This window comes from Halichoerus grypus, chromosome 4 (genome assembly GCF_964656455.1).
Source record: "Halichoerus grypus chromosome 4, mHalGry1.hap1.1, whole genome shotgun sequence".
Taxonomy (NCBI): domain Eukaryota; kingdom Metazoa; phylum Chordata; class Mammalia; order Carnivora; family Phocidae; genus Halichoerus; species Halichoerus grypus.
Genome location: NC_135715.1, coordinates 74,724,854 through 74,746,650, shown reverse-complemented (window position 1 = coordinate 74,746,650; position 21,797 = coordinate 74,724,854). Strand labels below are relative to the sequence as shown.

The following is a 21,797-nucleotide window of genomic DNA, read 5'->3' as shown; positions in this document are numbered from 1 at the left end:
TCTTCCAGCCCTACTACATCAGACTCACCTTTCTAAAAACTCTTCTATAATGGTGTCAACTTAGTCTAGAAATCTGCTCACTATGGTTGCCACTAGCCACATGTGGCTATTTAAATTAATTTAAATAAAATTAAAATTTTTGTTTCTTTGTTGCACTAGCCACATTTCAAGTGCTCTGGAGCCACATGTGGACAGTACAGAGGAACATTTGCATCATCCCAGAAAGTTCTATTGGGCAGTGCTGGTCTAACACCCCTAAGAGTTTCCTCTTTCTTAAGGCTTAAATATAAACCCCTTAGCCTGGCTTCCAAGCTTCCCCAAATCTTGCTTTTCTGTACAGATTGAATATAATTGATTGGAAGGTTGTCAGAAAAATCCTTGTGCTCAGGGGAGGCTTGGTGGAAGAGGAGAGGTATTTTATTCCTTCTTGAAGAATGAATGGTGCTCCAACAGACAAGAGGTGGTAGAAGGTTCTGGGAAAATGATATGAATGTGAAGATCATTTGGGGAGTGTAGAGGATCTCTGTCTGGTGAAGGATGAGGTGAATACAAGGAAGCAAGTGAGAGACAGGTGGCCTGTATCCTCTGTTAGGGATTTATATAGGAAAGTGTCTTCACATGGTCTTTGGCCAATATTTGAATTGACCCATCTTTAATGATCTTTAATTTCCTCTGTCTTCAAAGAGAGAACATGAAAGAGTTGATTCAATAATTACAAAGAAGATAGGGACAAGGGTGTTACTGGACAAACGTGTACTTGAAAAGGACAAATGATGATGGGAGTTTAGAGATCCAAAGATTCTGAAAGGATCCCTGCGCTGATCTGTTGCAAAGGAGAGAGGACGTGCAAGAGAGACAGAAAATGATACAGGGGTATGAGGCAAGTGATGCCTTGAGGGAAAGTCAGATCTTAATCATGACCATAATGCAGGGATTTAAGAAGTTTTGGGTGAATGGAAGATTACCTACAGCAGCCCAGGTTCCACAGGTTGCAGTGGATAGGGAAATGGAGGAACAGGTAGTTCATGGTGTCAAGAACTTGGCCCTCAATTTTGTGTCCCTAGCACCTGCAAAGCACTTGATGATTACTGGATTGCTCTTAAATGTTTGTTGCCTGTGTAGGGAAGGTTGGTGTCACCAAACTGAGTAGTCATGGAGTATGGTGCAAAACAAATATCTATGCCTAGGGTGGTAATTTCAGCAACCAATGAAGGAGGTCGGGGAGAAAGGTAGAGGTCCTTAGTGATTGGGCTGGCAGCAGGGGGAGTATATGGCTGGCAGTACTGCTGAGTTTATAGAATTAAAAGGCCCCACTGGAGAGTGGCTGGGTTTATTGAATTACCTAGACCCAAGGTGCCAAAGTAAACGTTGCTGGTTCAGCTATTGGCACTTCTGTCCCAGCCCTGGCTCTGGCCTGAGAGCAGCTCCAGTGGAAGGGGTTCTCCTGAGGCAGGAGGGCAGGACTGGTGGAACCAAGTAGAGATGAGGGCCGCTGTAGCCATCTCTGGAAGACATCTCCCAGGGGGTGGCTGGCTTTTGAGCCCATGTTTTATGGAGAGTGTCAGAAATATCTTTAGGAAAATGACTTTGGCTGCACTGTGGCTGGTGAGCTCTGAATTTGGAATCGGTATTGAATGAATGGTTGCGCTGCCACTGCTTGCGCTTGGGCCAGTCGCTTAACCTCTCAGGTCATTTCTGAGGAGAGTCGTTCTTACGCTGTCTATCAGCGTAGGCTGATGTGCAGATGAAAAGCAAGTTTTGTGAAAGCATTTTATAAGCTCTAACATCAAGGTACTTGTAAATTGGATTGCACTGGGTAGAGATCTGAGCAAAGGAAACCTCGTGAAGCTATCTTTACAATAATTACAATGAACTAATGAGACCATGAGCCCAGGCTATGGCAATGAAAAAGAAAGAAAGAAAGAGAGAAAGAGAGGAAGAAAGAAAGAAAGAAAAAGAAAACAGTATTAAAGAGGGCACGTTCTGCATGGAGCACTGGGTGTTACACACAAACAATGAATCATGGAACACTACATCAAAAACTAATGATGTAATGTATGGTGATTAACATAATAATAATAATAAAAAAAGTAGAAAAAAACACACAAAAAAAGGATGTAAAGTTTTCTTTCTTTTTTTAAAAAAAATTATTTATTTGTGAGAGAGAAAGAGAGAGCACAAGAAGGGGGAGTGGTAGAGGGAGAGGGAGAAGCAGGCTCCCCGCTGAGCAGGGAGCCTGATGCGGAGCTCAATCCCAGGACTCTGGGATCATGACCTGAGCCAGAGGCAGACACTTAACTGACTGACACACCCAGGTGTTCCCGGATGTAAAATTTTATAGTAAGAATTTAAAGTTTGAACTTGGAAGCCAGTTAAGCACTGGGGTGAGGCAGCAGGATGAAAGAGAAGGAGGATACCAGGATTCCGAGTTTGAATAACTGAGAGCATGGTGCTAGTGAGACAGTAGTGCAGGGAAAGACTGGCAATCGAGGGGATGGTCTTTGTGTCGCGCTTACTGAATTCCAGGTACTGCTGGAACATCCTGCTAGAAACAGCCAGGAGAAATCTAGTTGGAAGCACAGAGGAAAAATGGAGGCTGGAGTTGGGTGCTGACCACTAAAAGCAGTGTTGGCAATTTTGGAATTGAATGCCATCACCAAGCAATTTTGGAATTGAATGCCATCATAAAGGCCAGATAATTCGGGGAGATAATGCGATTTAACTTCTTTTGGTGTTAGGTCTTCCTTGATGCATCTGTAGCTTTCCTACCTGCCTGTATCATGGCACTTAGCACTGCATGTTTACTTGTTCATATTCCTGATACATGCTTAATTCTGGGAGGGAGGGTTTGTATTTATCTTGTGTACTATCGGTCTTGAACAGAAGTTTAAATGCCTAGATGCATACAGTAAGTATTTATAAATATTCTTTTGAATGAATGAATGTTCTGAAACTAAGGTCATTGTGAAGGAAGATCAAGAGAGGCCTGGCTCAAGGTTACCATCCTGGGCCCATTCCAGGTCAAATGATATTCAACAGGACCAGTTGATATTGCTAGTGTCTTTCTCCTTTGATGCTCTGTAGATTGACAATGTGAGTTGAGAATATAGATTGTTGATGGTAGACTAGGAAATGTAGAAATAACAGAAGGTCAAGGGGATCAGGACAGCATCAATATCTGTGAAATCCAGGATACCTGGAGAGGTAGGCCAAGCCAAAAAAGACCTGAGAGTGAGTCCTCAGTGGTTTATGGAACAAAACTCATTTTGAAAACAAGGCAGGCAGTGTTGAAGGGGGTAGAAGAAACTGGGCCTTAGAATGTGACCTTGTTTGTAAACAGGTTCATTGCAGATGTAATTGGTTAAAATGAGGTCATGCTGGAGTCAAGCAGGCCTTGTGCAATGACTGGTATCCTTAAAAGAAGAGACAAGATACATGCACATAAGGGAGGGAGTAGTGGCAGAGACAGAAGTCACTGTAGCTGCAAGCCCGAATTGCAACCCACCAGAAGGTAGGAAGGGGCTGGGGCTAGGAATTATTCTTCCCTACAGGTTTCAGAGAACATGGCCCTGCTGACACCTTCCATTCAGACTTCTAGCCCTGAGAACTGACCTTCTGTTATTTCTACAATTATTGTTGTTGTTCTCAGCCACCTCATTTATGGTCAGTTATGGCAGCCCTGGGAGACTGATAGTGGCTAAAGGGAAGTGAAAATGAAGGTCATGGAAACCAAGGTGGTATCAGATATGGTTGCTGTGCTCATGATTTGGAGAACAGTAGAGAAAGATGGAGTGAAAAAAACAGTGTTGAATGCTAAAAGCCTCTAGATAAGGGGGGTGTTCTGTAGCCTCCACAGCTAACTGGCCATGTCACCATGAGCTCTCTGTACCTCAGTTTCTTTGAAGTAAAGCAAGAGCCTTTCACCATCATCATGAGGCACCATCTACATTCCAGGTTTTATTCATCTCAGTCTAGGTCTGTTATTTCCTGGCCATTTGGGTTTATGCTGCACTTGGTATGGACATTTGGTTTCTTTTGCAGGTATTATAAAAGGGGCTCTGTGCATCTAAATAGGATTGCGGTCTTCAGGTTGAATGGGTTCAATGTGCCAACCACTCTTTGCCTAAATTCTCATTGCAGAGAATGCAATCAAGCAGTATGCCCTAGTACATATTTCTGAAGAGAGGGAAACAGTTGGTATTGAAGTGACTGACTCCTTTTGCAAGGATGTCCATGAAAACTGGGAATTCTAGACTGATTTCTGGAGAAAAGAGTCTTTGAAGATTGGGAAACTGGGGAAAAAATTTAAAAAGAAAAAAAAAGCTGTGCCAAACTTAACAAATATTGAGGGCAGAGGGGTGGCAGAAGGCCTTGCAGTGTTCGGTTGCCTTTGTCTCCCAAGACTCCGAACCGTTTGGGTATGAGGAAAATGAATGTCTTTAATCTGTTACCCTAGAGCTCCTGCATCAGATATGAATTTGGGATTAATGCTAATGTTTTAGGAGACTTTTCCCATATTGGAGGCAGAATGAAATGTTTGTGCACCCTTCACTTAGTGTTTATTTTGGTATTTCCACACACCTAATTTTTGCAGAGATTGACAGGTACATAATTTTGGGTAGCGGCATGGCCTGTGTGTATTCCTCCAGTCCTGACTGCTGTGGGGTTCAGGGCAGTGGTTCCTGTTGCTCAGCCCATTGCCAGGGAAGGAAGCCTACAGGGAGCCCTTCGTGCAGTTTCCAGTGGTGTTATGGGAATGGCAGTTGGCTCCTAGAGGAAAAGAGCAATAGTGCCAATGTGAACTTGTGGACAGGTTTGTTTCCTCCTCCTCCTTAGATACAAGTATTTAATTTTTTGCTTTTTACCTCCTTCTTACCCCTTATCAAAATAAAGCAAACAAGTCTTTGAGAACACCTCAAAATTATTTATTTGCTGAAGATGTGTGAAAACAGTGATCTAAGAGGTTGGAAAAAGGAAACCTCAGTGGTTGCATTCTTGTGTACCTTTTAAAACAGATGGGAATGGAGGAAAACTCTGGACTGACTGCTTGGGATGTGATCTGGTTCACCTTCTGATAGAAGAATGGGTCTTTACCAAGTGGCTGTTTGGATATAATCCAGGCCCAAAAGAACACTCTGGTCTTTGGCTAGCCTGTAGAAGAAAGACATCAAAATGAAGCAAAATTACCACATATCAGTTTCCGTGTGAAGCTATATGTGTGTAACTATGGCTGAAGGAAAGTGAAATTTGAAAAAAAAAAATGATTGCCACTCTTTGTAACTTAAACTCTATTTGTAAGACATGCCATGGAGCTTTAGTGAAGATGCTAGAAGATTTAGTGAAGAGTTGGTATCAGCCACACTCCATTTCCAAAGTCTGTTTCTTCTCAACCCTCCTGTGGGCCCCTATTGTCAGTTGGATCCTTCTTCCATAGTTTTCTCCAAACACCTTATAGTTTTGAAAGGTGGTAATCAGGAACAAAATCCTTTCCCATAGTCTGGCTCTGGGACCCTCATCACCTTCCAAACAGAGTGACTGGAGCAGCCTGGCACGACGGCCAGCAGTTGTTTTTCTTAGTTGTATTGCTGCTTTAATTGGCCACAGTTCTCTTCATCTGTCATGCAAACTCTTAAAACTCATACGAGAGTAATTTTCCCCACCTTCTTTATTGCGGGTGATTTTCTCTCCATGGGGCACACTGCGGGTGATTAGGCCTGTGCCCTCTGGTACGCTCCTCTGCTCGCTTCCTTCAACAAGCAGTCCTTTGGTGAGTTTGTGCAGGCTGACCGATTGAGTTACACTCTAAGGAATGTGGAACCTGGTTCTCAGCTGCAGGATATCTTTCCCGAAAGTTCTTGTACTGCGAGGCCTGCTTTGAGGATTCACATGTGTGTATTGGTTTTCAGCAACATTAAAGCTTTCTTCCCACAGTAGATGGGTAAGTTACTTAAGGAATATGAGGTAGTGCTCTCATGGGGCCAGGAACTTAGGGCTGGCTGGTGGTACGGGCTGGGTCCCTTCTGGCTGGTTTCACATGTATTTATGACTTTCTTTTATACCTAATAGTCTTTCCTTGGATTTAAAGGAGAAATTCTAAATGCAATGAGAGAAAGATTCTGTGGTTATTTGCTGTAAAAGGTTGGAAGCTCTAATACTATAAACCATAAAACAAGCAAGAGGAGGAAACACTAAATTGATCTCCAAATATTTCACTTGATATGAGAGCAAAAGACCACAAACAGAAAAGTGATGTGCTAATAGTGCAATTTGAGGTTATTTTAGTAACGTGTGTAGGGTGAAGTAGACAAAGAAAAGATTAGGAGGGAGGCTCTGTGTGAACACATTGCCCTTCGTCATGAAGCTTGTGGGCACTGCAACGTCCAAGGTGAGGCTCTGGTTGAGAGAGTACGTTGATTTCTACTCCATCTCTACATCAGGCCTGGGTGTATGGGCCACAGTTGGTCCTTGTGCTGGTTAAGTCTTCTCTACACATAAGATTCTCAAAATGTTTGATTTGGTAGGAGAATAATATACTTCTACTGGATTTAGCGTGTACTTTTGTGTGTGTGTGTGTGTGTGTTAGTTTGTGTGTTTACTCATTGTTTCAGTCTACAGATTTGTATTTGATTCTTGTCATTAGAGCTTTGAAATGACTGTAGGTATGAGTCCTCATCCCAACTGAATTGCCCAGAAAACATTCCTTTCCTATAATTGGTAAGAGGGTGACATGTGATTACAAGTGGTGGCATCTGGGAAAGCATGTTGTGATGTTCATTGTTCAGATAAAAACGAGTACTTATTATGATGAGCACTGAGTAACGTGTAGAATTGTTGAGTCACTATACTGTACACCTAAAACTAATATAGCTCTGTGTGTTAGCTTTACTAGAATTAAAATTTAAAACTTAAAAAAAAAAAAGACACACTAGCTTGCATAGGAGGAAAAAAAAGAAATGGTCACCATTTTGGGAAAATGCCATATGAATCATCATTTCCTCTTTAAATTGTGAGTCTCTGATCATGCTTGAATTTTGTGTCAAATTGATAGTTGGTGGGCCAAATGCAGCCTACAGTAGTGTTGAGCTTGGATAGCACTGTGAATATTGGTAGGTGGGACAGACACTTCCCCGTTGGCTACAGACCCCACCACTCCTTAATGTTGCTGATGTACCTTTATTATCTGTCTGGTGCCCTGAGGTCATTTATCTACCTGGTACCCAAAGCACATTTTCAAATTCTTCCTCAAACAGAAGCAAATAGAGAGTAAGGCATACCTCTGTTTGATGTAGATTTGTGTTTTGTCTCTCCAACTGTCTTCTGGCAATGGCTTCAAATGAGCAAGGAAACACTCAAATTTGCTAACAAATAGATTAAGAAGGTTTAGGGCCAGGATTATATATTAACTGCCTAATTAGCCCTTAAGTCTGTGGCATTGATCTTGATGACTGAGTTTAGCAGAGTGGGAAAGCTTGCATGTTTCCGGTTTCCTGAGTGAACAATCCTGGTATTGAATGATTCTGGTTTAACCTTTTTCAGTCTCACTGGAAACATTTTTGCTCCTAGGTCTCCCTTACTCCTCAAATGTTGCTAAATTAACATGGGCTTTAGAAACCCCTGAAAATTCATCTCCATTTCACATACTTCTCGTATTTGTTCTATTGAAAGTGTTGATCGCAAGACAAGCTGAAGTCTGAGCCCGGATGGCATTGATCTGATTGATTCCTCTGTGTGCTCTCTCTGTGGCCATGGGCCTTCTTCTGGAAAGACCATATCGAGTTCGTCCACTGTTGTGAATGAAAATAATCAGCTGGCGAAAGCATAGAATTAGAAACCTTTTGGTATATTTATTTCTGTGTCTCAAGAATTCTGATTTAAAGCAGACTTTATTTCAAGTAATGTGAACAGTAGGTCGTTCAGGAGTCTCGGATGAATCAATGTTTTCTTCCCTCCTCTCCAAGAAAATCTATTTAAAGCAAAGGTCAAATCTGTGCTGGATTTAGAACCTATTAAATGTAAGTCTGGAGAACAGAGCCACTTCTTTTTTTATTCTCTACATAGTTTCAAGCACTAGGGACACTCTGGTCTTCTGCAAATCACCATTTCCCACATTTTTCTGGTGTTTGTAATTTTTTTTTGTTCTGGAGGATGGAGTGTTACCTGTAGCCTTTATACCTAGTGACTTTGAGCCCTCATGAGTCTTTGGGCTTATGAAATTTAGGAGTAACTTAAACCTTAGTAGTTGTTTTGGAGGAGTTTATTAGGCTTTGAGCTGTATCGAGAAGGATATATTAATGCATATGTTAATGTGCCTTATTTAATTAATATGCTCAGAAATTGAACTGCTGTGTCTACCCTTCCTCTCCCTCCCCTTCCCTCATCCCTCTGGCCTTGTCCATCTCCATGAAGGTTGTCAAGCTTTGCCCATATTACTAGCCCCCCCCCCCCCCCCGCGGCCCTCACGCTGTTACCGAACCCTGTACATTCTACCCCTGAAAAGTCTTCAATCCTGTCGCTTCGTCAGTGCAGGCCTTACCATAGATGTGGGTGTTGGCATGGTGTCTGAACTTGTCCCCCAGCTCCCCGTGGCCTTTTCCTCAAGAAAGATTTGGACAAATAAGTGCCCTGAGGGAAATAAAGCAGGAGAGGGAAATGCGTGTGCCCAGGGGAGTGTGATTTTAAGTAGGGTCACTGAGAAGGATCTCATCGGGAAGAGGGGAGGAGCCACTGGAAATCTATTGCTTCCGCTAAGCATTCCAGTATTAAGGGCTGGAAGGTAGCAGGAGGGCATGTTTGAGTAACACCAAGATGCCAGTGATGATATGTTTGCAGTGCCTTATAAGACAACCAACTGGAGATACCAACTTAGGTGGTGAATATTCGGGTCTGGAATTTGGGGGGGAGGTTCTACCTGGAGATACACATTTGTGAGTCTAACATATTTAAGGACGTAAGACCAGCTGAGATCCCCAAAGATACAGGTAGGAAAGGTCCTTGGACTGAGCCCTGAATCATTTTTCTTATAGGATTCAGAAATTCAGCTTTCTTAATGCAGGATTTCCCCCTTGGCCCCAGCCCAGCTGTCCTGAGCGTCTCTAGGTGTTCCTCTTACATACACCGACAGGTGAGAACAATTGTCAAGCTGCAGTTCTTTTGCAGAGTTGTCTTCTTCTTCTTTTTTTTTTTTTTTTTAAATTTTCAGAGTTGTCTTCTTTGACAGAGTGCCCTTTGGTCCATCCCTAATCTCCGCTAAGCATTTTGGTAGTTTTCCCTGCTCTCCATCTTGTACATTATTGTTCTTTTCTTCACAGTCCTCCATAATAGTACTTAGCCTGGTTTTCGTTCATGTGTGCCTGGGGTGGAAGGCAAGGGGGTTCTCCATCTTTTTGTCCCCAGGACTTTGAATATCACCTGCATATAACAGCATAGAGTTTGTAGAATTGAGTATCATTTCTTAAGGTTCACAAAAGTGGCTTCTGTTTTATATTATACACATGCACATATATATATATATATATATATGTATTATATATATAGGTATACACATATATTCACATATTTGGTATAGTATATAATACATATTTTATAATAAATATTTTGTATATTTTATGCCTTTTCTCTAGTATGTCAAATATATAGTGTGTGTATGTGTATGTATATATAGGTGTGTGTGTATATATATGTATTTTTTTCCTCAATAACTTTTCATTTCTTCTCTCAAGCATTTAGCACTAAGGCTTAGGAGCCCAAAAATGTGTATATGAAGAAAGAGGTTCTCATAGGCACATTCGAAGTTATTAACTCCATCCAATATGCCATCGTATTCAACATTTTCAATACTAAAGCTGACACTTATTTTTCCCTATAGAAATGCTAGCCATCTGGAAAATTGTGTGTGTGTGTGTGTGTGCGCGCGCACGCACGTTAAAGGTGAAATCTCTACAGAAAGCAATTTAAGAAGCTTCGGGAAATCCTCATTCCTCTGGATAGCTTTTGGGTCTTAAATCTGGGAATCTGTATGTTTTCTCAGTATTAGGAGTTTAATTTTAGGGACTGAACCTTCATCAGCTAGGTAAAATAAAGGGTCTGGCACCATGCCTGTATTAGCAACAGTCCATGACAACCCTAATGAGAATCTGGGTAGAACCCTGGTGGGACTCCGATTTGTGTCCCATTAGAAATTTAGGAACGCTGCGCTCACCAAGCTGGGAGGCTATAGCACAGACCCGCAGGGTCAGGGACATGGTGGGAATGCAAACGGAGCTCTGTGTCCCCCTCACCAGGAAGCTCTGGCCTGCCCTAGTAATTTTTTTCCCCACTTTTAATGGATCGGTGGGTCAGGGCCACAGAGCAGCACATACCCGGTGACCAGTGATGCTTGGCATTCCAGTACTGGCGAGGGGATAGGGGCGCTATGGCCAGCATGTATTTATTAGGGGTAGCTGGGTGTTGCTTTGCATGAACACGGGTCTGAGGTTCCCAGGTACTGTAATTTTTTAAGAGAAGCTGGGTATCACAGTTTTCATGTGAAATCACCTGGCTTTTCAATTTTGGCTTCAAAAGTTTTTTTTAAAAAATATGGGATGAATTACCTAAACTCAACCTATTGATTTTATTTCCTGGCCGCTCAAATTGACCATTGGGACCTTTTGTCCGCTTAAGCATAAACTGTTAATACTTCTGCCCGAAAGCCAGTCTTGGTCTTCCTGTCTGAGAGCCGTCCTGTCCAGTTCCTGATGGACTCCTGCTAAACCCTACCTGCCTTTCCTCCATGGCACATACCACACAGCACGTGTTGGGTGTCTGTTTGCTTCCTGCCTGTCTCCTCACTAACACGTAAGCTGCTTGAGAAAGGGCCTTTGCCGTTCCGTGCATGGCTGCATCCTCGCCGTTGGCGTCCCATGGCTACTTACTGTGTGAGTGGTCCACCACGCTGAGGCCTCAGACACTTTACAAAATATGAATAGAAAGACCTTGTCACAAGGCGAGTGCAGTGATGTGCAGAAGGGACCAGCAGAAGCAGAGAAGAGATGACTCACCACAGACAGTGAGCGATTGTTCTGGCCCGGGTCAGGAGTTCAGGAAGCAGCAAATACTCCCCAAACAAGGGGTGGCAAGCATTTTCTCAGCACCTGCTGTATGCTGAGTGATTTGTTTGTTTGCTTTTTTCACCCAGAGGGAGTGGTAAGGAAACTACCCAAATGGTTTCTTTTTCCATTCTTTAAGCAGCATTGATTGAGAGGTTATATGATCCACAAAGGACAAGGGATGGCTGCCGGATGTTCACTCAGAGCTCTGCAGACATTGATGGGGGCGCAGGAGGCAGAGGGACTTCTGAGGAGCAGTGTCCCTAGAGAGCAGCGCCGGGTGGTCCGGGGCCCCTCATCCCCTACTCTCCCTCCAGGCCTCCTCACTAGTCTTGCAGGGAATGGTAGGTTGCTCTTGAACCACAGAGCCAACTCTCTGTACACAAAGTCAGAATGAAATCTCTTCTGACCCCCCAAACACAGGCTCCCGCCCCTCCCCCAGTCCTCCTCTGTCCCTTTCCCAGCAACTGGCCTCCTTTACCTCCCAGACCCGACACCACTTATCCCCGTACCCTCCCTCACCCTCTGACCGCTCACCAGGTGCTGCGTCTCCTTCTGAAATGCGTTTCTTGGTTTTGTCTCTCTTGTCCCAGTCAAAGGGTAGACTCTCATCATCTGAAGGCTTCTTGCTGGTCTGTTTCCCTGTCCAGTTCATCATCTCTGCTGTTGGTGGGTGAGCTTCCACGTACGAACATCTGAGTGCGGTATTTGTATACGTGGAAGCTTCTGCTGGCTCCCTGTGAGCTCTGGCAGGACGTGCAAATGCTTCCTGTCATGTCTGCTGTCCGCCCAGCCTCCCCACCCCCAGCACCTTCCAAGCTGTGCCTGGGCTTCCTCACGCCTTCCGGGCCGGCATCAGCTCCTGCTAAGGTATCACCGCTGTGAGCCAGGCCTCGGGCTCTTGTGTGCCCTCCTCCCTGTCGCTCTTTCCTTCCCTGGGGGCCTCTCCACCCCTAGAAACCTCTGCACATAATAGGCTCTTAATGGTTAAAGGATAAGTAAAGGATTTTTTTTTTTTTTTTTTTTTGGCTCTATATTTTGATGTAAATCTCTATCTCCATAACCTTGAATCCTTGCCAGTCTGTGTAGAGAAGAGAATGGTGAGGTGCATTCTAGCCTGACCCCTGAGCCTGCCCTTACCTACCCTAGTTGGTTATGGATTCTGCACATTTGGGGGAGCCTTCTGGCTGGTTGTATGTGCTGAGAGTTCCTCCTTGCACATCCATCAGTGTGGTGGTCTCCGGTGGAAATGGAAGTTTTTCTACACTTTTTGCTTATTTATTTGGTTTTATTTTTAAGATCTGTATCTATATAATAACGTATGCCACTGGCTTTACCGACTAGAGACTGTCATTTAGAAAGTATTCCCAGTTTTAAATGTGCTAACAGTGTTCCACATAAACATGAAATTTTTTCCTAACACAGCAGAGGATTTGTATACAGCTGTTCTTTTCCTCTCACATAACTCTCTCTGTACCCCCAACTCCTACTGATTCAAGGAAAATTGAGGAGGTCCCACTGGCAGGTGCTTTCCAGAACCTGCCCATGGTGGCTCAGCTGCAGCCTGGGAGCTGTGGGTGGTGGCCAGTCTCAGCCCTTCGTGTGCAGTCTTTTTGCTTCAGTAGGTAGTAGTGGGAGCCCAAGATCGCATTTTCTTCACGTGGCTACAACCTTCCCTATGCCCTGTTACTCCCTCACACAGCCTGCAGCTGCCACACATGGATTTGGGATTTTTTTTTTTAATGATCTGCCTTCACTGTCTCTTTTAGAACTTTTTTTTTTTTTAAGATTTTATTTATTTATTTGACAGAGAGAAACACAGCGAGAGAGGGAACACAAGCAGGGGGGAGTGGCAGAGGGAGAAGTAGGCTTTCCACTGAGCAGGGAGCCCTATGCGGGGCTTGATCCCAGGACCCTGAATCATGACCTGAGCCAAAAGCAGACGCTTGACTGACTGAGCCACCCATGTGCCCCTAGAACTTTTTTTTTTTTTTTTTTTTTTTACTGTTTTCGTTTGTTGTTTGCAGAAGTTAAACACAGTCTGGGCACGTTTTAATTCCTCTAAGAGTCAAGAAGACTTTAGGAGTAGGTGCAGTGGCTGTATTATTGAAATATTAAAGTTAAAACTTTAAGTCCTTAAGGGCAGGAGATTAACTAATTAAGATTATTATGTTCATTTTTTTTACATGGCATCTGTAAGGGGTTGTTCAAAAAGTGAGCATGTTTTTTAAGAAACTGGTTTTATCATTAAGCAAATAAGTAGTTCAGGAATTGAAATGACTTTGCATTACTTATGCTATGCTTTCTATGCTGACATAACAGATACCAGCATTTGTCACTGTGAGCCAAATGTAGATCTTTGGTTTGCAGCTGGTAGTTTATCTTTCTGTGTGAGATCAGTAGCACTCTACATTCCTTTGCTAAAGTTTATCTGACACACCTAAGCACGTAGTTTGTTAAAAACACTCTGCAAATTTTAATTGTCTAGAGATTATTTTCTGCAGTTGTTTCTTTTTAAATTTATAAACTTGGTCACCATTGTGTTTGGTCTGGGCACTTGGTAATAACTCCAGGAACCAAGCAGATTTTAAAAATAGTGCAGTGGCTATCTCATTGATACGTCCAAAGTTAAAAATTTAAATCCTAAAAGGTCAGAAGATTAATTAAGCTAAAGTGGTTATGTTCATAGTCACATTATTCCTAGTTAGTGTGATATCAACCGTGGCTGTGATTCCTTGTGCCTCTGAAGTATACGGTGACTCCCAGAGATCCAGTCTGGACAAATGTGTGCCCAGCAACTGTTCTGTGGAATTACAGAGGGTCATTTTATACCGCAGCTGACTGATCACTTACAAATGTTGATTTTGCTTTCTTCTTGCAGGAGGGTCACACTGCAAAATCATTTTCTTATAGAAAAAGGGTTATCCACTTTAAGAAGAATTCCACATTTTTAAAAAATTGCAAAAGAAAAAAAAAGATTCACAGTCAAGATTGGAATAGCAATGCTTCTTAAAGCATATAAATTATTTTTGAGATCTTGTATACAGCTATTCAAGAATATATTTGTTTAGCATGTAAGAGGATTCCTAGTGCTAAAATAAAAATCTGGTTTTTTGGAAAGAAAATAAAGTAAGCCTAGTAGCTTTGCTATTTAATATCCTTCATGAAAAGGAAAGTACATATTTTCAGGGAATTTTTTGACCTTAATGACTTGAGCTCAGTCACAACTGTTAGATTGTCTTTCAATAGATAACAGTGATCGCATGTTTTCAGACTTTTTCTAGGCTCTGAAGGCTATGTGAATAAATAGTCTCTCTCTCTCTCTCTCTCTTTTCTTTTTTTCCAATAAATGATACTTGCTCATTAACAGCTGTTGCCAGTTTTCTTCCATATCCCCCACCTCCTGAGTCGCTCTTCTCACACTGCTGGGATGCCTTTTCAGGAAAACGTAGATCTTTTAGAGATATGAGATGTTAAAAAGAAGTTGAAAAATAGGATATCGCAGCTCCCCTGAGGAGAGGTTCTTGGGGCTCGCCTGTGTACGCAGTGGTTATCGCCCTGCACAAGAATGCCCCCCATATACTACCTGCATTATTTTACTTTGCTTACTTGTATGTCTTAAAATCCCAGCAAACAAATTCATTTAATTTGTAAGCATTAGAAAATACTCAACACCATTAGTCACTTGGGAAATGCAAATGCAAACTAGCAAATCTAACACCGCACACCCGTGGGGATGGCTGGAATTACAAAGACTGACAGTTTGCCAGTGTTGACAAGGATGAGGAGCAGCCAAAGCACGCACACGGCACTGGTAAGAAAGCGGAATGCCACAACCACGTCTTTCTGTTGGAAACAGCCTCACCGTCTCTGTAAAGTTAGACGTACCTTGCTCTGTGTGTCTGTTGGGGGCATGACCGAGTAATTCCAATCTTAGGTGTCTACCCAGGAAAGATAGGAGCATATGTCCACGCAAAGACCAGTATATAAATATTTATAGAATTATTCATAATATCCTAAAACTGGAAACAACCCAGAAATGTGATAATGAGTGAGTGAATTAAACAAATTGTGGTATATTCATACAGTGGACTACCAGTCAGGAACAGAAAGGAATTAATAAGCACAGAAACACCTGACAGATCTCAAAGCCTTAGGCTAAGGGAATAGGCCAGACAGATGAGACTGTAAAGTCTGATTCTATTTATATGGCATTCTAGAAAAGGCAAAACTATAGTGACAGAGTGGATCGATGATTGCCAGGGGCCAGGTCTGGGTGGTGGTGGTGGGGGGGGGGCAGGATAGGATTGCATGCTGGATGGCAGGAAGGAATGTTTTGAGGCAATGGAAATGTTCTGTGTTTTGGTTATGCAGGAGGTTATGTGACTGCATATCTTTGCCAAAACTCATTGAATTGTACACTTAAAATGGCTCAACTTTATTGTATGTTAACTATAACTCAAGACAATGAACAAAAACATAACTCTGTAGTCTTTTATGTTAATGAGAATTCAGTAACTTGGCAATCTGAGAAGATAAACAATTTTTTTATCAGAAATAGAAACAATTTGTGGGAGGTGGAGACAGCCAGTGTAGAGAGTGCCTGATGGGGGTGGCAGTAAAAGGTGATCAAACAAGTACGTGGCTGCTTGGTGGCAAGAGGCCAGATTATCTCTTAAGAATGTTTGCTCCATGCCTGTGAGATAGCATCCCATCTCCCTTGAAATTATTAGTATCACAGGAAATCCTTGAAACATTACACATTTAACAGATTCCTCTTTCTAATGAACTTAAGTTTAGAGATATTCATAGATTAGAACAAAGCAACGTCTAGAGCAGCCCCTACAGCTGCCAGTAGGGGCCATGAGGAATTACCTTGTTTTCAGCCTTCACCTTTATTTGCCTATAATGGGTTTGCCGGATTTGTGCTTTGTCTTTAGCTTTACAAACTTTTGTGTCCATTAGAGTTTATAAGTGCAAAAGTATTGAGAGTGTTAATGCTGTCAGGAAACAGGTGTGATTGTATTGGAAAGGAAAATGATAGTACAAAAATCAAGTGGCCGGAATAAGGAGAATGCCGCCATGGCTGGTCTGGGAGGCTGGGCAGTGGGAATGACAGGAATGATAGAACGCAGTGGTGAGAGAAGGCGCATCTGACGGTTGGTAAGGGACAAGAAAAATAGATGGCTGGCTGGAATGGAAGGACAGCAAAACCATTTTGAACCCATGGTCTAGAGGATGGGCATTATGGTTAGATACTCATTAGCTCAAGGTTAATTCAGGAGAAGGGAGTTTGCTCCTGAAGGCGAAGTAAGATTTGGCTGAATTGCCACTCATGAAACTTGAACCGTCCAGCTTTCAGCATCATCAGCTCTGAGCCCGTTGGAATTTGCAGAACATCAAAGTGGGGTCTGAGGCAGCTGCTGCTAGCTCAGTGTCTAAGAAATTCCTTATGACACTGCCAAGCTTGTGGAGGGAGAGGGTCACCTGCCTTGACAGATTTCAGTGTTGCTGGAATGGTTTCATTTTGAGGAAAGATTCCTGCTACCTGCAAATTGGTAGACAGGCATCCAGATTCTAGAAATCTTCATCTTTCCCAGTTTATTAAATCCAGAGTAACTCACAGTAGAACCATCTTGCGGATCCCATCTGCACGTAAGTTGAGCAGGTTGAACTTCAACTGTACTTCAGGCGAACCTCTGATCTGTGAGCCGACAGACAGCCATTTTCCGAGCTCAAGGGTGGCACTGTCTATGGTGTTTACATGATTTTGTTTAAAAAGCTGGGAATGCAAAGGCAAGTGCTGAGTTTGCTGGTAAGAAATGCAGGGTTCCCAGTACAGCACAAGCAAGGGAGAGGAGAGTGATTGGCGTGCCTACGCGAACAGTCTGTAGTTGCACTTGCTCACTTTGGCTGTAAATCACGCGTGTTTTTAATTGTGAAGGAAAATAAAATTGTAGAACACATATGAAAACCTGGAAATAGATTTTTTTTATATTAATGCCTAATAGGCAAATTCTAATGAAGTAGTTTGGAATGTTCTGTATCTTTCTGGGAATGAAACTCCTGGTACCAACTCCCTATGCCCCTCATAATAGCTAAGTCCATTGTAACTTTCAGTAATTGGTTTTTTATTAAAATAAGAGACTGCAGTATAAATTTTAGCGACTAGGCTAAATAGGCATTAACAGGCCCTGGGATCCAACCACAATTTGTAACATCGTTCCATTGGGAAAATAGATTCTAAGTGCCCAATAACTAACTTACAAATAGACTTTTGAATCATAGTCCATTTGAGAATAAGGAACTGTTTGTGATAGTAATACCTTCGATTGGCTTGCTTGAGAACTGCACAGAAGGGACCTATATTCTGCCACACATGTGCAGTGAACCCAGCTAGTCTGGGTTTGATCAAAGATTATTGCTGAGTGGGCACTGGAAGCTGAGGAATTAAAACCAAAGTAGAGGCTGGAGACAAGTCAAGGGTGGAGTTAGGAGGATGCATCTGGAGAGGTTTTAGTGGTAAGGAAGGTGTTCAGTCTCACAGGCAAACGTGTGATTCTGCACAGATGAAGTGAGAGAACAGGATGGTTCAGGTAGGAACGGAGGTGAGAAGTAGAGAACATCTCAAGCAAAAGGAGTAAGATACAAAGAAAAGAAGGATCAACCAGAAAATAGACTCATAACTATAGAGAACGAACTGAGGGCTGCTGGAGGGGAAGTGGGGGGGTGGGGGAAATGGGTGATGGGGATTAAGGAGGGCATGTGATGAGCACCGGCTGTTGTATGGAAGTGATGAATCACCCAGTTCTATGCCTGAAGTTAATATTACACTGTATGTTAACTAACTGGAATTTAAATAAAAACTTGAAAAAAAAAAAAAAAGGAAAGGAAAATGTAATGCAAAATGTACCAGGAAGGCAGAATGGCCCACATAGTAACAGTAATGTTTGGTGCTCTCTCTATAACCGGAGAGCATGGCTGCCATGTTTCTAACAGTCTGCAGTTCAGCACAGCCTCGGGGGCATCATTCACTCCCATGGGCATCTCCTGCTCCAGGACGCCGGGTGCTGCCCTCCCATCCCGTCCGTGTACCAGCAGCCTTCTCTTCCATGTTCGGTACTACGCATGTATCTGTCGTGCAGTTACTACATTTTATTAGATAATAAGCATGAGAGCAGTTGTTGCGTGCTCAGTCTGTGTGCCCTCACGTTGTCTTGGTCACAAGCCATGCCTTTTCATCTCTATATCCATTATGCCAAGAGTAGTAGTGCTGCATCACCAGTGGGCTCCAGGAGTTGTCTTTGTCTTTGCTCAGTCCGCTATACCAAAAATACCATAGACTGGGTGGCTTCCACAACACAAATCCATTCCTCGTGGTTCTGAAGGCTGGGAAGTCTAAGATCAAGGTGCCCGCAGATCCATCGTCTGACAATGGCCCTCTTCCTGGTTTATGGACTGGCTGCCTTCATGCTGTGTCCTCCTGTGGCTGAAGGGGCAGAGTGGGGTGGGGCGGGGAGAGAGAAAGGGAGAGAAGGAAGAAACTCTCTTGTAGCTTCTTGTTAAGGGCACTAATCTCATTGTGAGTGCTTCCCCCCTGTGACCTAATGACCTCCCAAAGGCCCCCACCTTCAAATACCATCACACTGGGGATTAGGGTTTCAATGTCTGAATCTTCAGGGGATACAAACATTCCGTCCATAGCACTTTGTGTGGTTCAACCTGAAAACATTTCAACTTAGTATCATCCGTGTTCCCCAGGCCACTGCAGGCTGTGGCCTAGGAGGCCCTCAGGAAGAGGGGCCACGTGGGTGACTGTGTGTCCCTGCCTGTCGCTGTTGAAACTCCAGCTCCCTTTCAGGTCCTTCCCTACACAGTTAATGGATTGACTGATTGTGGGGGGAAGGGGAAGATTGTACATGTCTCAGTAACCACCTTTCTGCCATTCACAGTCCCACTGCTGGGCACCCTCCCTGCTCATGGCCCAGAGCCTCACGCACTGATAGGTGGTCAGCTGCCAGCACTCGGGCTGAGGAAGAAGGGTCCAGTCTGTCTTCCTGAGTGGGCCAGAAATACTCCCACGTAGAGAAAGTACCCTTTATAATACTACTGCCGCTGCGTATCTTCATTTGTACGTGCCCCCTTACAAAAACGCCACAGACAGGGGTCTCCTTATCTCAGGGATTTGTATTCTTCAACTTTTTCCTCCATAAGTCCATGGGGAGGGGGTGGCAATGGGAGTAAAGGGCACTGGGCTAGACCGTGCCTCCATGACAGTATTGGCATGTTGGCCACGGACCAGATCTGCAGAGCTTGCCTCATCCCTTTGAGTAAAATATTTCCCAGGAGGTTTTTCTGTCCACCACGCATCGACCCCTGGCAAGCACACTCCTCGGAATTGCCCAGACTTGTCTGAGCTCCCCGGTGAGCGCACCCAGGCTGCCACACCGGGATTTCCCTGAGTGGGTGGGAGTTTTTCTACCCAGATTCTAAAGGGCAGGCTGTTTGCACAGATAGGGTAAACATAGATGTTTTGTTTGAGATTCAGAATTATGCAACTAATGAAGAGTGAAAAGGTATGAAGTTTCCTTTATTTTTACTAAAAGTCAACTGTTATTCTTAGGACACTCTTCTATCAATTATGGTTCTGTTATTACCTTGACAAAGAAGGCATTGTCAGTGATGGCATTTATTCACCGCCTGAAGCAGTACCACTGTGTATTTTCCTGGATGTAGGAAATTCTTAGTGCATAAACAGTAACCAGAGGAAGAATGGGCTTCATTGAGTGCTTATTATGTGCCAAGCCCAGTGCTAAGCAGGTGGCACCAATTAGCTCATTTGTTTGTAACAAAAGTGCTATGAGGTTACCTATTCTTAGCTCTGTTTTACACTAAAGAATTGCTGTTTAAAGAGGCTAAGTAACTTGCTCAGGGTCACAGAGGTAATAAGTAGAGAGTTGGGACCAGACCCTGAGCCATCTGAGCACAGAACGGGGCTCTAGACCACAGTTATGCTTCAAATACATCTTTCTGATAAGTGTCGTCTCAAGTCTCTTGTCAAGAATGAAAAGGGAGCAGTAAGACAATAGAACTTGTGCTGCCCTTTGTGATGGTAGCTGATCCTCAGTTTAACTAGAGGTAGAAAGATTCCTGTCCATTCGACATATTTCTTTAAGATGGTAATTTATGTTATCGGGTGGATAAATTATATGTAAATGTAGTTTAATAGCCAAAGGACAGTTGTCCAGACAGATAATTTCAGCAGACTTTTGTGCTCCCCTCATTAACTTAAACCATATTTTTTATTATGAGCTAAAAATTTCATTCTTATATTTGAACCAGATATCCTAGTCATAGTCATAAATTCAACTGGGAAGTCAGACATACTTTTTTTTTTTAAATCTAAAGAAAGATGCTGTGCTTTAATTGCATCTGATTAAGACATCACACCCAGGCACTTATTTCGGCTGGTAGTGATGTCTTAAAAAGTACTGTTTTAAAATGTTTAATTTGATTAGATATTTTCTGTAACATGAAAAAATGACCAGTTTGTGTCTTCTTCTAAAATGACCCATGGGGAGAAATTTTAATTTGAAGATTTCAGCTGAGGATAGAAATTAATCTTTTGTGTATATCCCCTAATACCTTTTGGAGGCTTTAAAGATTATCTGTGCAAACTGAGAAATGTTTGCCATTTAAGTTTTAGCAACTTTATCTTTTGAAAAAAACCCCAAAAATACAACATCACACTTTCGTTTATATGGAGTTTCCTATTCTAGAGGCACCAAGAATAATATATATGTAGTATAAAGGAGGAGGGAGAAAAACAGTCATAAGAACCTTAATAATTAAAGTTCCAATGGAGAAGAATTTGGATGCTCTGGTTCAGCCTAGACTGCAACCAGAGTAGGTTACTGTAAATATCAAATGTAAATATCATTAAAGGGGATGTTTTCACCCATAAAACAGACCTAGCAGGCAGTTCAATGGAATTTTAATGTACATGTATATATACTCACATCAAATTAAACTCTGTATGTTTTACATTAGAATGGGCATGTCCTCACTTTAAGGAACTTTTGATTTTTTTCTTAAGTTCTGTTTTTGATATATTGAACACATAAATACATAACACACCCCCCCCCCCCAATCTTGTTTCAGGCAACAAGGGCAGCCATTACGCAGCACTGCACTGACCTTGGGAATCTGTTGGGCAAGGAGAACGACGTGGCCCTCATCATCGATGGCCACACCCTGAAGTATGCGCTCTCCTTTGAAGTCAGGAGAAGCTTCCTGGATTTGGCGCTCTCCTGTAAAGCGGTCATATGCTGCAGGTAGGCATGCGCAGGCTGTGTGTGGTTCACAGTCCAACGTGGCTATCTCCTGTGCTTTTATTAAAAAAGACAATGCGTAGAAATTATAGGGGTAAAGTTTCACTTAAAAAACAAGCAAAACAAAAATACTAGTTTAACTGTCCATTCACAGATTTGGGGGAAAACAGTTAGTGGTTTTTACAGTTTTGTTTATTGTCTTCTGAGAAGATAAAAGAAGAGCCAGAGCCTCTCTCCTGGGAGATTAACTAGAATAAGTTAGAAGAGCCCTATGTACATGGGTCCTTGGTTCTGGATATTTGAGCTCAACTTCTAAGACCTGTGGGATATATAGTGGATATTTCTATTCAGTCAGTAAGGAGCTTTGGTTGGGTCCATGCTA

At 42.8% G+C, this 21,797-nt stretch overlaps 1 protein-coding gene across 3 annotated transcripts in view; it reads left to right on the top strand.

Moving 5' to 3' along the window:
• Nucleotides 1-21,797, top strand: part of LOC118544814 (phospholipid-transporting ATPase IB) — a 581,647-nt gene that overhangs the window by 265,255 nt on the left and 294,595 nt on the right. For all 3 annotated transcript variants that reach the window (XM_078070549.1, XM_078070551.1, XM_078070550.1), the window contains exon 25: nucleotides 21,246-21,418. In XM_078070549.1, the coding sequence (XP_077926675.1) occupies nucleotides 21,246-21,418 (173 nt within the window). The remainder of the gene's footprint in view (nucleotides 1-21,245; nucleotides 21,419-21,797) is intronic.